The sequence below is a fragment of the Schistocerca americana genome, chromosome 4, assembly GCF_021461395.2.
Source record: "Schistocerca americana isolate TAMUIC-IGC-003095 chromosome 4, iqSchAmer2.1, whole genome shotgun sequence".
Classification (NCBI taxonomy): Eukaryota; Metazoa; Arthropoda; class Insecta; order Orthoptera; family Acrididae; genus Schistocerca; species Schistocerca americana.
Genome location: NC_060122.1, coordinates 502,514,560 through 502,532,781, shown reverse-complemented (window position 1 = coordinate 502,532,781; position 18,222 = coordinate 502,514,560). Strand labels below are relative to the sequence as shown.

The 18,222-nt window shown below is 41.0% G+C and overlaps 1 protein-coding gene across 2 annotated transcripts in view; it reads left to right on the top strand.

The window, feature by feature from the left end:
• Nucleotides 1–18,222, top strand: part of LOC124613962 (laminin subunit gamma-1) — a 1,180,138-nt gene that overhangs the window by 1,105,132 nt on the left and 56,784 nt on the right. For both annotated transcript variants that reach the window (XM_047142745.1, XM_047142746.1), the window contains 7 exons: nt 5,342–5,527; nt 12,159–12,384; nt 12,528–12,787; nt 14,058–14,227; nt 16,015–16,147; nt 16,293–16,517; nt 16,688–16,873. In XM_047142745.1, the coding sequence (XP_046998701.1) occupies nt 5,342–5,527; nt 12,159–12,384; nt 12,528–12,787; nt 14,058–14,227; nt 16,015–16,147; nt 16,293–16,517; nt 16,688–16,873 (1,386 nt within the window). The remainder of the gene's footprint in view (nt 1–5,341; nt 5,528–12,158; nt 12,385–12,527; nt 12,788–14,057; nt 14,228–16,014; nt 16,148–16,292; nt 16,518–16,687; nt 16,874–18,222) is intronic.

Here is an 18,222-nt window from a genome sequence, read left to right as displayed (position 1 = left end):
CCGAACCTCAGTATTGTTGAGCTATCTGTAGGGAATTTCGGTAATACTGTACAATACAGGGTGATTCAAAAAGAATACCACAACTTTAAAAATGTGTATTTAATGAAAGAAACATAATATAACCTTCTGTTATACATCATTACAAAGAGTATTTAAAAAGGGTTTTTTCACTCAAAAACAAGTTCAGAGATGTTCAACATGGCCCCCTCCAGACACTCGAGCAATATCAACCTGATACTCCAACTCGTTCCACACTCTCTGTAGCATATCAGGCGTAACAGTTTGGATAGCTGCTGTTATTTCTCGTTTCAAATCATCAATGGTGGCTGGGAGAGGTGGCCGAAACACCATCTCCTTAATATACCCCCATAAGAAAAAGTCGCAGGGGGTAAGATCAGGGCTTCTTGGAGGCCAGTGATGAAGTGCTCTGTCACGGGCTGCCTGGCGGCTGATCCATCGCCTCGGGTAGTTGACGTTCAGGTAGTTACGGACAGATAAGTGCCCATGTGGACTCTCCATACAGTTGATTATGGAATTTGCAGCTCTCTGCTAGCTCTGCGAGTCGATTTTCCTGGGCTGCGAACAAATGCTTGCTGGATGCGTGCTACATTTTCATCACTCGTTCTCGGCCGTCCAGAACTTTTCCCTTTGCACAAACACCCATTCTCTGTAAACTGTGTATACCAACGTTTAATACACCACCTATCAGGAGGTTTAACACCATACTTCGTTCGAAATGCCCGCTGAACAACTGTCGTCGATTCACTTCTGCCGTACTCAATAACACAAAAAGCTTTCTGTTGAGCGGTCGCCATCTTAGCATCAACTGACGCTGACGCCTAGTCAACAGCGCCTCAAGCGAACAAATGTACAACTAAATGAAACTTTATAGCTCCCTTAATTCGCCGACAGATAGTGCTTAGCTCTGCCTTTTGTCGTTGCAGAGTTTTATATTCCTAAAGTTGTGGTATTCTTTTTGAATCACCCTGTATTATTGACTTGTCTAGGGAGCGCTTAAGTTATGGCCACATTCTTTCAGGACATGTAGGATGTGCTGCTGATCGATTACTCACTCGTCGAGTGGCCACAAATATTGTCAGCTGTTGTGCCAATCGGGAACGACGAGGATTGCTTTCAGAATGTGTATTGTTGCACGATATGCCCGACCGCACAGGTCTTGATTAAGGTGGCTACCAGCTTAACTGCATGCTTACTTATGCATTCTTGAGCGTGTGTAGTGCAGAGTCACACAGGCATCACGGTTGTACAAGAAGCGTGACGTTGATCGAATTTCGAATATGCATGCTTATGCAAGCGTCCAAACGTGTGCATGCTTGAGAGTGTGCACCAAGAATGGGGAGGCATGTGCAAGCACTCGTCAGTGGTTTGATTTGATTTTATGTTCGTTTTCCTTGTTACATTACATTCTGCACAAAGATTTTACTGTAATGTAGGACAAGTGAAAGAATACAATATTGCATTGAGAGAAAAAAAGAGAGGAAAAAGAGCAATACTATGAGACAGTTGCTGCAGAGTGTCTACCGCGAATAGTTAATACGGGTATGATTTTTTCGTTTCTTTAACCACTTTTTTCTTCACACGTCACTTTTCCTGCTAAAGGCAGCGCATCGTCGTCTGAGATGGACAGCTTCCTTAAACAGCCTGATGCTTGTACAAGCTTGCTTGACGTGTGTGGCAGTGTGACCAATTTGTGTATGCGTGACTGTCAAGCATGCAGTTTTGTGAGAAGTCACCTTTATGCTTGACTCGATCCGGCGTTTGTGATGGGTGGTATGAACTGTTAAAGACGCACTTGGTCCGTCGCCATTTGCAGAACTACTACCTACGTTCAGGAGACGGTTGTTAAGTGGCTACTAGACTTGGACCCTGATTTATTTCTTGCCGATTTTGACTTACCTCTGAAACAAAAGCTTAAACAACAATGCCGACTATGTGTAATAGTAATATGCACCTGTGTCTTGCTAACTTTGTGTATCTATTTGATTTCCTGCATTAACATTTTCTCGCAGGAGACCTTTTACCTGCCGGCCGGTGTGGCCAAGCGGTTCTATGCGCTTCAGTCTGGAACCGTTCGACCGCTATGGTCGCAGGTTCGAATCCTGCCTCGGGCATGGATGTGTGTGTTGTCCTTAGGTTAGTTAGGTTTAAGTAGTTCTAAGTTCTAGGGGACTGATGACCTCAGATGTTAAGTCCCATAGTGCTCAGAGCCTTTTGAACCATTTTGAACATTTTACCTTGCGTCTTGGATCAGCCTCGTAGATTGAGGGTGATGACACAACAAGACTAATCGGTCTCATCGCCATGAACATAATATAACTCAGCTAAAAACCCCCACTAAGTATTTCCTTGGCAGTGGTTGCCGCATGAAATACCACCTGGGTAATCTATGTCTACACACGTAACAAAAATTTTTGGAACCATCTTTCAATGAGGAAGTCATTGGCGTGTAAGGTCCGCTGCTCAGAGCATGCAATATAAGCTTTGTTGTGTTTGAACGAGTCTTCTAGATTACGACTGCTTCAGTGCTGTCGTTGAGTGAAGCTGTGCTTGGGCTCGATCCCAGAAATCTGCACGCCTCTGTTGTCGGTTGCCGAGATGGCGTGTGGGCAGAAGATCCAACAGCTACACGAAGGACAGCCCGAGAGACGGCCTCAGCAGACAGCCAATAAGACGGTACTTTTAATGTCCAGGATGGTCGGCACAGGCGTCCTGCTCCCAAGCTGAACAGCTTAGGGGCGTGCAGATTGGTTCTTCATTCACGGAAGATCGGGCCGCCCCTCATCTTCAGTCATTCACCGTAATGATCAGAAAGAGTGTAGCTCGCAGAGTCGAAGTTTCCTCCGCAGCCAGGTAGCTGTGGACTCGTAGCAGTGGACTCTTAAGATGGCAGCAGCTGTAGACGCTTTGTTGTATTCATCAGGGCATCCTGCAACTAACCAACGGCCTTGCCGCAGTGGTAACACCTGTTCCCGTCAGATTACCGAAGTTAAGCACTGTCGGACTTGATTAGCGTTTGGATGGGTGACTGTTCGTGTCTGCCGAGCGCTGTTGGAAAGCAGGGTGCAGTCAGCCCTTGTAGGGCCAATTGAGGAGCTGCTTGATTGAGAAGTAGTGGCACCAGTCATGAAAACTGACAACAGCCGGGAGAGCTGTGTGCTGACCACATGCCCCTCCATTTCCGCATCCAGTGACACCTATCGGATGAGGATGACATGGCGGTCGGTCGGTAGCTTTGGGCCTTCCGAGGCTTGTTCGGACGGAGTTTAGTTTAGTTTTTGTCCTGCAACTAGTAGAGCAACTTTCCATCGGTATCTGTGCTGCAGATGGAGTGGTCACACTCTGGTTTTATAGCAGTCGATGACATGATTCCAACAGTGCAGGTGACCGAATGTGCCCCCGTTTTCTGAGCCTGTCGGCGCTCTTGGCTGACCTAATATTTAATTCCAAGGCTTCATATCGTTCCTTAGTGCAAAGTTTGCGGCCCGAAAGGTGCTCTTATGTCATCCCTGGGTGGAGTTAACTACTTGTAACCTCATTACAGAAGGGCGGTGTGTTCACTCTGCACTGTTGCCTAAATGCTGAATCAAGTGTTTCCTGGCGTCCTCTCTCACATACTAGAGGCAATAAGGCCCCTGTCTGTTGGTACTTCGGCACCCACACTGTTGGCATTGGTCACGTCAAACTCGCAAACCCGGCGGACGTGTTCTACTTAGCGTCGCCCGGCCGGTTCTAACAAAATTTTATCCCATACTTAATTACTGTTCTGGGGTGCAGCAACAAATCATATACAACCGTTCGCTCGACGAAAAATCCATATCCAAAGACTGGAAAGCTGCACAGGTCACAACAATATTCAAGAAAAGTAGTATTAGTAATCCACTCAACTACAGGCCCATATCACTGACGTCGATAAGCAGCAGGATTTTAGAACATATATTGTGTTCGAACATCATGAATTACCTCGAAGAAAACGGTCTATTGACAAAAAGTCAACACGGATTTAGAAAACATTGTTCTTGTGAAACACAACTAGCTCTTTACTAGCATGAAGTGTCTAGTGCTATTGACAAAGGATTTCAATTTGAATCCGTATTTCTTGGATTTCCGGAAGGCTTTTGACACTGTACCACACAAGTGGCTTTTAGTGAAATTGCGTGCTTATGGAATATCGTCTCAGTTATTTGACTGGATTTGTAAAACAGAAGTGATTCCTAGCGTTCCCCAGGATAGTGTTATAGGTCCTTTGCCGTCCCTTATCTACATGAGCGATTTCGGAGACAATCTGAGCAGCCGTCTTAGGTTGTCTGCAGACGACACTGTCGTTTATCGGCTAATAAAATCATCAGAAGATAAAAAAAATTGCAAAACGATTCAGAAAAGATATCTGTATGGTGCGAAAATTGGCAGTTCACCCTAAATAACGAAAAGTGTGAGGTCATCCACATGAGTGCTGAAAGCAATCTGTTAAAGTTCTGTTACACGATAAATCAGTCAAATCTGAAGGCTGTAAATTCAACTAAATACCTAGAAATTACAACTACGAACAACTTAAATTGGAAGGAACACATAGAAAATTTTGTGGGGGAGGTTAAACAAATACTGCGTTTTATTGGCAGGCTACTTAGAAAATGTAACACATCCACTAAAGAGACTGCCTACACTACGCTTGTCCGTCCTCTTTTTACAATACTGCTGCGCGGTGTGGGTTCCTTACCCGATAGGATTCACGGAGTACATCGAGAAGGTTCAAAGAAGGGCAGCACGTTTTGTACTATCGCGAAATAGGAGAAGGAGCGTCGCTGAAATGATACAGGATTTGGGGTGGACATAATTAAAACAAAGGCGGTTTTCGTTACGGCGGAATCTTCTCACGAAATTACAATCACCAACTTTCCCCTCCGAATGCGAAAATATTTTGTTGACGCCCACGTACATAGGGAGAAACGATCACTATGGTGAAATAAGGGAAATTAGAGCTCGTACGGAAAGATATAGGGAAATTAGAGCTCGTACGGAAAGATATAGGTGTTCGTTCTGTCCGCGCGCTATACGAGATTGGAATAAATAATAGAAAATTGTGAGGGTGGTTCGATGAACCCTTTACCAGCCACTTAAATGTGATTTACATAGTATCCATGTAGATGTAGATTCTAAGGTATTCCAGGAAGTAGACGGATTCTGCCGTCCAGTAGCACTTGTGTAATCTTACAAATAGCAGAACAGCACCCAGTCAAGGAGCACTCCCTTTTTTTATTTTATCTGTATTTAGTGTCCTTCTTCAACCGATAAATACATGGGAGCCTGTCTTTCTCATTTTCAGCGTGCAACTGCAACGGCTTCTCGAACAGATGCTTCTTCGACAAAGATCTGTATGAGAAAACGGGCCACGGAGGACATTGTATCGACTGCACCGGCAACAGAGACGGGCCAAATTGCGAACGCTGCAAGGAGAACTTCTACCAGCGTGAAGATGGCTACTGCATCGCGTGCAACTGCAACGAGATTGGTATGGACATCTACATATCAGAATTAATTATATTTAAAGACTATTTTGTGGTTGCACTCACTCACATTTATGAAAAGTCTTGCTTCAGGGTTTTTTTACTTCTTTTCACTTTCAGATCCCATGTATCTTCAGTTAAGGTTCCAGTACTATTTCTAATATACGTGAATAACCTTTCACTTAACATTTAACAAGCAGAATTTGTACTTTCTGCAAACGATACTAGTGTTATAATAAATCCCATTATAGAGACGAAGCAAAAGATTGTTAATGATGTTTTTCAAAGAATTATTAAGTGGTTCACTGAAAATGGACTCTCGCTAAAGTTTGGGGAAAAAACACTCTATTCAGTTTTGTACAACAAACAGAGTCATATGAAAGATTTATGTAATACACGAACGGGAGTCAGTAAATAGAGTAGAATGCTTTAATTTTTATGGTGTACATATTGATGAAAACTTCAACTTGAAGAAGCACATTACTGAGTTCCTAAAACAAATTCTGCTACTTTTGCTCTTCGTATAATTGTTATTCGTGGAAACAAACGAATAAACCTCCTGACATATTTTGCATATTTCCACCCAATAATGCCTTGTGGAATAATTTTATGGAGTAACGCATCACTTAGAAAGTTTTCATTGCACGAAAGCGAACAATAAGAATTACATGTGGGTTCAGCTGCGTACGTCATGTACGTACCTCTTCAAGGAGTTAAGCATCTTAACCACACCGTAGCAATACATATATTCCCTTATGAAATTCGTCATAAATAATCCATCACAATTTCAGAAGAACAGTGATGTATATACTCACAACACTAGATGGAAAAAATTGCCCTCTATTACCGATTGTTGCCAACATTCATTGAAATAAGCTAAATGCGTCCACAAAAAAAGCTGAAATAAAACAAGATGTATTGTGCAGTTTTATTTTTGCAATAATTATACTTTAAAGGGGGGGGGCACACGAAAATGTAGACAAATATATATTGTTGGATAACACCAACTGTATGAAGAACAATTAGACGTAATTTTATACACATACAAGCCAAAATGTAATCAACGCTGGCATTTTTTTTTTTACTTTGGAATCAAGTTCTCGAAAAATAATTGTAAATAATGTAGCTACAAAAATTTCGGAGGGATGACAGGCAAGTGAAAGAAAACCACGATGCACTGGATTCAAATATACTATGAAAGGGGATGTTGCGAGGCTAGACGAAGAAAAATGTCGGTGAAAGTTGTTATGAATCCTGTTTTAGGTTAGCAATCATAACACTATGATCAAAAGCAACCGGATAGCTGACTGAAAATGACTTACAAGTTCGTGGCGCCCTCCATCGGTAATGTTGGAATTCAATATGGTGATGGCCCACCCTTACTTATCCTTCATGACAGCCTCCACTCTCGCAGGCATACGTTCAGTCAGATGCTGGAAGGTTTCTTGGGGAATGGTGACCATTCTTCGCGGAGTGCTGCACTGAGGAGAGGTACCGATGTCGGTCGGTGAGGCCTGGCACGAAGTCGGTGTTCCAAAACATCTCATGGTGTTCAATAGGATGCAGATCAGGACTCTGTGCAGGCCAGTCCATTACCGGGATGTTATTGTCGTGTAACCACTTCGCCACAGGCCGTGCATTATGAACAGGTGCTTGGGTGAAGGTGCTTGAAACACCAATGTAGGCCTGTGCTGTGATAGTGCCACGCAAAACAACAAGGGGTGCAGCCCCCCCCCCTCCTCTCCATGAAAAGCACGACCACACCATAACACTGCCGCCTCCGAATTCTACTGTTGCCACTACATACGCTGGCAGATGACGTTCACCGAACATTCGCCACCCCCACCCTGCCATCGGATCGCCACATTGTGTACCGTGATTCACACTCCACACAACCTTTTTCCACTGTTCAATCGTCCAATGTTTACGCTCCTGACACCAATTGAGGCGTCATTTGGCATTTACTGGCGTGATATGTGGCTTATGAGCAGCCGCTCGATGATGAAATCCAATTTTTCTCACTTCCCGCCTAACTCTCATAGTATTTGCAGTGGATCCTGATGCAGTTTGGAATTCATGTGTGATGGTCTGGATACAGTCTGCCTATTACACATTACCACCCTCTTCAACTATCGGCAGTCTCTGTCGTCAACAGATGAGGTCGGCCTGTGCGTTTTTATGTTGTTCGTGTCCCTTCACGTCTCCACTTCACTGTCACATTGGAAACCGTGGACCTAGGGATGTTTAGGAATGTGGATATCTCGTGTACAGACATATGGCACACGTGACACCCAATCACCTGACCAAATTCGAAGTCCGTGAGTTCCGCAGAGTGCCCCATTCTGCTCTCTCACGATGTCTAATAATTACTGAGGTCGCTGATATGGAGTACCTGGCAGTGGGTGGCAGCACAATGCACCTAATATGAAAAAGTATGTTCTTGGGGGTGTCAGGATGCTTTTGATCACATAGCGTATGTGTGGACTCACAGCTCCATCAACCAGGAAACCTGGGGTACATCTTTGTGAACAAAGTCTTGCCAATCAGAACAGACCCCCGTCAAAACGAAACTTAATCTCCATGCTCTGGTGCCTTGCAGGTGATTCACACAGCATGATAGGCACATAAAGAACAAAGAATGTTGGACCAAGCATACAGCCTTGTTTCAGATCCTGAATATCAGCAACGAATCCTATGCAGAGTTACCGTGAAGAACCTGCCGAAACATTATGAAAAGCTTGAACCACTTCCACGTAGTCTACGTGCTGGATCAAATGCTTTTTTCCAGATCATAGCAAACTAAATGCAGAGGCTTCTGTTGCTCTCTGCATTTTTCCTTGAGTTGGATAGCGTAGAAAATCGTATCTGTTGTGCCTCTGGAGGTTTGTAAACCACATTTTTTTAGGCAAATCCTCTCTGGAATAATCTGGAGCTGATTTAATAGAATTCTTGTAAGAACTTTATCTGCAATTGATAATAGCGATATACCACGGTAGTTCCCACGTGTACAGCAATTGCCTTTCTTGAAGATAGTGATGGTGGTAGCATTCTTAGCCGGCTTTTATGACCGACCGGTTCTAGGCGCTTCAGTCCGGAACGGCGCTGCTGCTACAGTCGCCAGTTCGAATCCTGCCTCGGGCATGGATGTGTGTGATGTCCTTAGGTTAGTTAGGTTTAAGTAGTTCTAAGTCTAGGGGACTGATGACCTCAGATGTTAAGTCCCATAGTGCTTAGAGCCATTTGAACCATTTTGGCAGCATTCTTCAAATCATCTTCTCAAGTTTCGCAAATTAAGAGGCTCACAAGGGAACCTCCCCATCGCACCCCCCTCAGATTTAGTTATAAGTTGGCACAGCGGACAGGCCTTGAAAGACTGAACACAGATCAATCGAGAAAACAGGAAGAAGTTGTGTGGAACTATGAAGAAATAAGCAAAATATACAAACTGAGTAGTCCATGTGCAAGATAGGCAACAAAAATGGCTCTGAGCACTATGGGACTCAACTGCTGAGGTCAGTAGTCCCCTAGAACTTAGAACTAGTTAAACCTAACTAACCTAAGGACAGCACAAACATCCATGCCCGAGGCAGGATTCGAACCTGCGACCGTAGCGGTCTTGCGGTTCCAGACTGCAGCGCCTTTAACCGCACGGCCACTTCGGCCGGCTAGGCAACATCAAGGGCAGTGTGAGCCGAGGAGTGCCGTGGTCCCGTGGTTAGCGTGAGCAGCTGCGGAACGAGAGGTCTTTGGTTCAAGTGAAAATTTTACTTTATTTATTTTCGCAAAGTTATGATCTGTCTGTTCGTTCATTGACGTCTCTGTTCACTGTAATAAGTTTAGTGTCTGTGCTTTGCGACCGCACCGCAAAAGCGTGCGACCGTGCGATTAGTAGACGCTTTTGCGGTGCGGTCGCAAAGCACAGACACTAAACTTATTACAGTGAACAGAGACGTCAATGAACGAACGGACAGATCATAACTTTGCGAAAATAAATAAAGTAAAATTTTCACTCGAGGGAAGACTTGGCACCAAGGACCTCTCGTTCCGCAGCTGCTCACGCTAACCACTGGACCACGGCGTTTCTTGTTTCATATCGTCCTTTATGTTCCATATCTTGCACATGGACTACTCAGTTTGTATATTTTGCTTATTTTTTCATAGTTCCACACAACTTCTTCCTGTTTTCTCGATTGATCTGTGTTCAGTTTTTCAAGGCCTATTCACTGTGCCAACTTATAACTAAATCTGAGGGGGGTGCGATGGGGAGGTTCCTCGTCAGTATAAAAAGTCTAGTCTTTAACAGTATACATCCATTCTGTATCAATTCGAGAGGGATATTGTCAGGAGCTTTCTTGGTCTTAGTTGATTGAGTGCTTTATAAAAGTCTCTGTATGTGGATGGAACTGCCATTTGTGATTGTTGGGGCTGCTGAGATTCATTACAGAGAAAGTGCACAACAACACTGGAGGCACAATTTACATTTGCAGAGAAATGTTTCTTCGATCGCTTTGAATTTTTTCATTGTCAGTTAAAATGATGGAATTGTCAGCAGTCTTTTCGGTTTCCCTGATGGGGATCGAATTGGACCTTATATCTTCTTTATACCTGCATGGAAATTTTGCAGATCACAGGTATCAGCTAGTCTTTGCAGATTTTCAGCTTTTTGTTGCCGGTAGCTATTCTTAATTACCTTAGTTTGTGCATGCATTTGCCTGTAAGTTCCATGAAATGTGATTTTTTCAGATTGGAAGATGGAGCTTGGAGAAAGGATAGGTTGGCTTCCCATTTGGAATTGATTAGACTTCTTCATTATTTTCATCAAACCAGTCTTATCTTTGTTCTTCACAAAACCAATTGTTTCCTCAGTTGACACACATTTCTTCTTTATTTTCATCAAACCAGTCTGGTCTTTCCTTCTTCACAAAACCAATTGTTTCCTCAGTCGACTCAGTAATAACCTTCTGAAGTGTGACCCACTCCTGATTTACACTCTTACTGCTGACTGGATGCTAGCCATCTTATTTGAGATCACATTTCTGTAATGTGTAACAATGGATTTAATTTGAAATTTGGAAATTTCGAATTTCCATATGACAGGTTGTGGATGTATCCTTCTGGTTTGCGACAAATTGAGATACTGTACTGACAAAATAGAAGCTTATGATCTGTCCAGCAGTCTTCAACATTTCTTGCCATCTTGGTGACAAGGACATCCTTTTTATCACATTGCCTGGTGATAATATAACCAAGGATGTGCCACGGCTTTGAGCGAGGATGCATCCAAGTGGTCTTGTAGCAATCAGGCAGGTAGAACTGACTGTTTGTAAAACAGAGTCCATGTTCAGCGCATAGACCATTGGCATTACAGGTGCCAAGTCCTTGTTTCCCATCACATTGCACTACAATTGATGAACTCTACCAATTCTAGCACTGAAGTCACCAAATAGTAAGAGCTTGACTTTAGGTGGTACTTGGATGACGGCTGTGCACAGCAGGTAGTAAGACTGGTCTCTAGTGTTTACATATGCATCCAGACGGATATGAGAGTCATAAATTTGCCTCCAGAGAGTGGGGTTTGGAGGGACATAATTCTTTTGCTGACAGCAGTTGGAGTTAGCTGATGATCAGTCAGCAATGTAGTCTTCACAGTGAAGGTGTGACATCAGGGAAGAAGTTCCACAAGCATGATTTTGTTTAAGATGGATTTCAACTGGTAAGAAGTGACATTCACACTATAGTCTTGGAACTATACTCTGCAACTAAAGTGAAAGAAGACGTGCAGGGTCCAGTACAAGTGGCTGCAAAGTACTGCTGAAGACTAGGAATGCCATTGAGTTGTGCCTAAACACCCAGTCTCTCTGGCATAGCCTCATCCATCTCCATGACCACTGAGAACGATAATATGGAGGTTCCTCATCTTTCCGTTTTGCTGTTGGACCAAAAACACAGGGTTGCTTCATCCTCCAGCTCCACTGTTCTGATAGTCTCCACTCTGCCTTCAGTGCCACTGCACTATTCACTGTCCCTCCATGAGGTACTATAACATGGGCCCGGTGAACCAAGGTTTTTTAATAAGGTGTTATTCCCCCCTTCTTTCGCAACCGAACTGAGTTTGACTCATGGGAGAGATACTTGGAGATAAACACTATCCTGCAAAAGTATACTTACAAAATTTTGGGAAACAATATTAAATTAGGAATCAAGGTATGTGCCACAGCTCCCTGTAATATTGCCCCTTCAAGGACTACAAAGACAAAATTAGACTAATCGCAGCAGACACAGAGGCATTTCAGCAGTGATTCTACCCATTCTCCATTCACAAATGGAAAGGGCTACAATGGGAAATATACCCAGCGATGCATTTTACTGTGGTCTGTACGGTATGAATGTAGTTGTAGATATAGATCAAATTTGCAGTGTTTCTTTGGCCACACTAGGGAATTCGGCCATTGTGAAAGAACAGGCAATAATGTATGAAGCAAAACATTTTAAAAAGATATATTGATTTTTTATATTTGGGTACATCCAGTTATCTGAGTCTATGTATTAAAAGTTAAGTGTTTTTACGAATTTTATTATTCATCATAATTTTTTTTTTTTTTTTTTTTTTTTTTTTTTTTTTTTTTTTTTTTACAGGTTCAAGGAGCTTACAATGTAATCGTGAGGGACGTTGCCAGTGCAAGCCAGGTGTAACTGGTGATAAGTGTGACCATTGTGATGTTAATTACTATGATTTCACCAGCCTTGGCTGCAGATCATGTGGGTGCAATGCTGCTGGCAGTTATGGAAATGAACCCAACTGCAATCCGTACACTGGAGCATGCCAGTGTAAAGAGAATGTTGAAGGAAAGCGCTGTGGAGGGTATGCAATTATGTTGTTTCTCTTCTTTATCTAGCATTAAATGTTTGTTAAAATGGCCAGTTGATCTTATTTTAATCATGAGTTCTGCCCTAACTTCTGTTTTCTACCCTAGTTAAAACTGTGTTATTTATTCTGTTACTTAGGTGTAAACCTGGGTATTTCAACCTCGACATTGAAAATGAATTCGGTTGCACACCTTGCTTCTGCTACGGCCATTCGTCGCAGTGTGAATCAGCTCCTGGATATTCAAAAGTTACTATTGAGAGTATGTTTGCACGAAACAATGAAAGGTGGTCTGCACAGGATTACAGTGGCAATCCTGTAAAGCTTCTCTATCACAGTATTACACAGTCCATTGGTGTAAATGCCCCTGGTCGAGATCCAGTATATTTTGTGGCACCAGGTACAGAAAAAGCTTTGATTTGGCTATTTTAAACTTAGTCTTTATGATTAAATGAGATTTAATTTTTGAACACTTTTTGAGCATTTAGCAGCGAAGGCATTAATATATTTCATAGATCATTGGAGTTGCTCATTCTTTAAATTTCATCTCACTCTAAAAATCTAGATATCAGTGTAAAATCTTTCTACTGCTTCCATCCTGATGTCTCTTATTTGAGATAATATGCACCAATCATCATATGAATAATGTTACAATAAACATATAGTATTGCGTAATTAACTTTTTGTCTCAGCTTCAAATTTAAAGACTTATTTTTGAAAGACAGGAACATCTGAAGCATTATACTCATGTATACTAAAATGTCTTTTCGTCTCAGCATTTTTATGATATTCTGTGGTGTTTCCTGCTTCCAATTTATTATTTATAATCTACACTCACAGCTTCATGAGGAGAGTAATTCTGAGGGCACAGGGTTCATTCTAGAGTCTCTTAGTGTATATAATCCATCAGCTTTTAAAAAGTTGTTACATCTTTCCATAGAAACAACTGTTTCAGTAAATTATGCTTATCATGAGAGATAATCATATCTCAGTGCTGATTTTTGTAACATTAATTTATTCCAGATTTTTTTTCCCCTGAAGCAGTTGTGGACACATAATTGCTACATGTTCTGTTACATGTGTAGCCTTTACATATAAACTTGTTGGTCCACTCTAGGTGGCTTCACAAACTCCCGTATCAGCATAATATTTTCTCTTCAACAGGTCTCCACCAAGGCCGTAGTGTGAAAACCATTCTCTGTGTTGATTAACAGTTTTATTTCAAATATTTAAATAAGATACAGACTGAAGTTCCATACAGATAACCACCATCACACAAAAGCACACCATGTTTTGGATCAAAGTTCCAAATGTGCCGATACATCTCTCATTTTCCAAACTCTGCAGCAACCTCATTCTAAAGGTTACAGACTGTTTTCGTTGTGAAATTAGAGAAGGCAAATATTACAAATTTTTTGGCTGGAGATACATTATATTCTCTTTCATGACAAATCCTAAGTAAAATTTACTGCTCCCATGCTCTTTAATTTTACCTTCAAAGTTAAATAGTTATAATAATATATAGTCTATATTCTTAAAAACTTAAGCAGTACTGAGTGAGAGGCCACATCCTTTAACTACATGCTAAAGGTGCTGAGTAAGAAATAATGGAATAAAATTTAATAAAAAACAATACCATGAGCCTAGATAATAAATTTTACTGTCTTCAGACAGGTTTCTTGGAGACCAACGTGCCAGTTACAATCAGCTACTGTCATTCAACCTTAGAATTGGAGAGAGTGGTCCAGGAGCCACTGTTGAAGATGTAGTGATAGAAGGTGCAGGATTGACAATCACCCAAGCAATTTTTGGCCAGAGAAATCCTTTACCATCTGTAGAGGTAAGAGCATTTTTTTATCTTTTTGTCAAGCAGAGAACCTTGAGTAACCTCAGTTAATACTTTTCCCTTGTGTGATATATGTGGTATCATTCATTGCATTCTTCTCAATCTATTCTACCTTATTTGTGGCAGAGGAACATGCTTCTTCTAAATTACCGACTGTTTTTCCTTCCAATTTACAAATTTTCATGCTAGTAATTCTTTGTACATGCATTTCAGTAGCATGTAGTTAAAAGAAATGGTATGTGGAGATGAAAATAGAGCTGTAGAATCTTCTTGCAAAGTATATCATGAGGGTTGCTGTAATGCACAAAACCAATGACAACAAATAAAAAATTAGGAAAATTATCACATAAGATCATAGTCTAGGAATTCACACATAAGGTTTGAATTTAAACAGAGAAACAGAAGTATTCAAAACTAAAATTGACAAAAGAACTATTTTATTCAACAGACACAGTATTTAAATTGAAATAGATTACAACCTATCCATGCTGAGTCAGAGTCCATTACCGCTGAAATTGAACAAAACAAGATAGTTAACCATAACATCAAAGAGATTCAAAGCCAAGGTGTTGTACACAACAGCAAAGTTCTCTGATGTAGTAATCTGATACATATCCAATCCACAGGCAACAGTAGATTTTCTCAATCAGTTTAGATGACGTCACTATCTGCTTGATGATCCAAAATGATCCTGTACAACTTTTGCTAGTCCTTATATACTGAACACGTGTCATAGTTAAGGCCTCTACCTGCCATGTTGTGTGTGCCTCCGAGAGTGGGCCAGTATCTTCTGAGCAACTCATTGTGCAGGGTGTAATGTTTGTCAGCAATTGTGCTTTGTCGGTGTAAGTGTGGGGTACCTAAGGTGCAAACAGTTGATTTTGTTTTATATTTGCAGATACTTTAGAAAGTGAAGGATTGTGCAAGGAATAAGAGCTCAGGTTCTAAAATAAGAAAAACTAGAGCCCATGTCTCCTTCGTATTCACAGAACACAGTTATAATGAGGAGTACTTTTTGCTATGTAATGGAGAATATGAAAACAGTATTTGAGGATATCTCATCATAAGACTTCCAGTGTTGTTAGCAGCAAGAAAAAGAAAAGCAAGTGGCATTACTTAGCTTGGAAATGAGGTTGAACCGAAACAAGGATACCTTCCTGTAAAGTACGATATATAAAAAGGAGTCACTAATTTAATACTCATGCTGTGAACTGATCTCTGGAGCACTTTTCTGCTATATGGATCTGGTCATTAACTCTGCCACTTCTGAAGTATTCTGCTGGTAGCTGTCTCTTCAGCATACTGTCACCACATGTGTTTTTTTAGCTACATCCTTGTTTGTTCCCTATTAATACATATGTGTGTATAAAATTTCAGTCACATAAATACCTGGAAAGTCACTAGAAATAAATAAAATAATTATGTTTGATGACTACAAAGTCTTTTGCGACAGAGTCCTTGCATAAAAAGTTCTCGGTTTACTTGCCGCATCAAATTTGGATAAAATCCTGAGCTTTCGATGACTACCTCCATCATCTTCATCGGCCAATAAGAAGCCATACACTGCTTATAAAAGTGGAAGCCTCACCAGTCCACGACAGTCAGTTTTACCCCGACAAAAATGACAGAGGTACTCATGGAAAGCTTGGGATTTTATCCAAAATTTGATGCGGAAGTAAACTAAGAACTTTTTATGCAATTATGTTTGATGGTTGTAACACAAATATGTTTTTGTCTCATGTATCATTTGATAACTGATTGTGTTTTCTTTATGGTCATAGGCCCAGGAGTATAAATTCCGCCTGCATGAACATCCCCAGTATGGATGGCAGCCAAGACTTTCATCCAGAGATTTCATAAGTGTTCTTGCAAATCTTACGGCAATATATATTAGGGGAACATATACTCCAGAAGGTATAATTATGGTATCTTGTCTTATCATGTATGCTGTGCCATTTGTGTCATAATGTGCTTTTCAATAGGTTGCTCATAGGAACTGTAATTAACTGCACATTCTTAACTGATGGTGATTTTGTGTATACCTGCTTTTCTCATTTAGGTGTTGGATTCCTTGATGATGTCAGATTAGAAACAGCTCATCGTGGGGCAGCAGGTGAACCTGCGAGATGGATTGAAAGTTGTAGGTGCCTTGCTGGCTATGTTGGTCAGTTCTGTGAATCCTGTGAACCAGGATTTCGCCATGAGCCGGCCAATGGTGGACCTTTTGCACCTTGTGTCCCGTGTAACTGCAACGGCCATGCAGACATATGTGATGCTGAAACGGGTTAGTTGAAATCTGAAGAAATTGAAGCAGCAACCAGTTACTTCATGGCCAGAAATATGTCATTGCATTCTTACTGGTGTAAAATTTGTTTCTCCAAGCCAAGCAATGTGTTTATCCATGGATCTTTGTTTCGCCACACTTTCTCCTCAACATATTTCTGTCCCTTTTAGGTCGCTGCATCTGTCAACATAACACAGCTGGGGACAACTGTGACCGCTGTGCACGAGGATATTATGGAAATGCTCTGCAGGGAACTGCTTATGATTGCAAACCATGCCCTTGCCCTAAGCAGGGACCATGTATACAGCTGCAAGATGAAACTATCATTTGTCTTGAGTGTCCAAAAGGATATGGAGGTAAGAACTTTATTCAAATAAGAGAACTGACTGCATATAATATGGTAGAAAGAGGAAAAGAAATTAGAGGATACTTGTATCATGAATATACTAAAACTCACCTACGAGCGGTGTTAAGACATTCCACATAATTTTACACATTGAGTGCTAGTAGCCATAATTTATGTGAGAAATACGTAATCTATAGAGGAACATGACACTAAACTAAATTGGGGATACTTCTTTACCTCAAAACATGTCTAAAACAAACAAAAAAAACAGTACCAGCAGATAAGAAAAGGCATAGCAGTAGTTAAACGAAATTTGTAGTCACTCTTAATCAGTGTATGCTTATGTCTGTTATAAAAAAGTCAACTATAATTGCTCAACAGCAGAATTCTTTGATGATGCATTTGTGTTCTGGGAAGTAACAGTGCCAGGAATTTATAGTAAAAATGCAGGAAGACCCGCAGATGTGTCGGTGCTTGGCGTTTGTCGGCAGAGAATTTTGAAAGAGATGTAATTCACCCCTGAACAGATAGCTGTCAATACCATTGTTCAACTGATTGTTGAATACTGCTCATCAGATTTGAGAGGAACATGTTTCATAATAAGTTTGTTTAGTGAATATAAATGCATCATGGAGATGCTCATCCAGCTCCAGTGGCAGATATGCAAGAGAGGCATTTTGCTTGATTGACATTCACTGTTACCATTTCAAGATCTTACATTCAAAGAAAAGTCAAATATCATATTTCTTCCCACTGCATAAGCACATTTTGTAAAATGGCCATTATGGTAAAATTGCAAAAAGTATTCAACCTCATACAAAGAATTACTTACAATATTTCTTCCTGGGCATCATTCAGTAATGGAAAGGATGGGAGAAAAACAATAGTGGTAGACAAAGCACCATCCATCACATTCCAGTAATTGGCTTGGGGAGAATAGCTGTGGATTGTTATTCAGCACTCCTGAATTATATAATTAGTTCATCACTCCAGTTTACCTGTCAGAAAAGTATCATATTTAATGATGTTCATATAAATAAATTAATTCATTTGAAGAAACTATGGAAATTACAATTAAGTCAATTTCTGATTTAGAATTTAGAAGTTTTCTAGTTCTTCACACTTCTCCATACCCTGGGGATGATTACACACAGAAATCATTTGGTGGTATTTTTGTTGAATTACAGTGTGAATGAAGCATTTTAATCTTTTCCCCTTTTTAACAGTTACAAGGTAATCAAAGACAGACTCACCATATAGTGGAGAGATGTTGAGTGATAGATCTAACAAAAAGACTGTGAAGCAGGTAAGCTTTCAGCCAAGCAGGTCTTCATCTAAATGGGACAACACACACACACA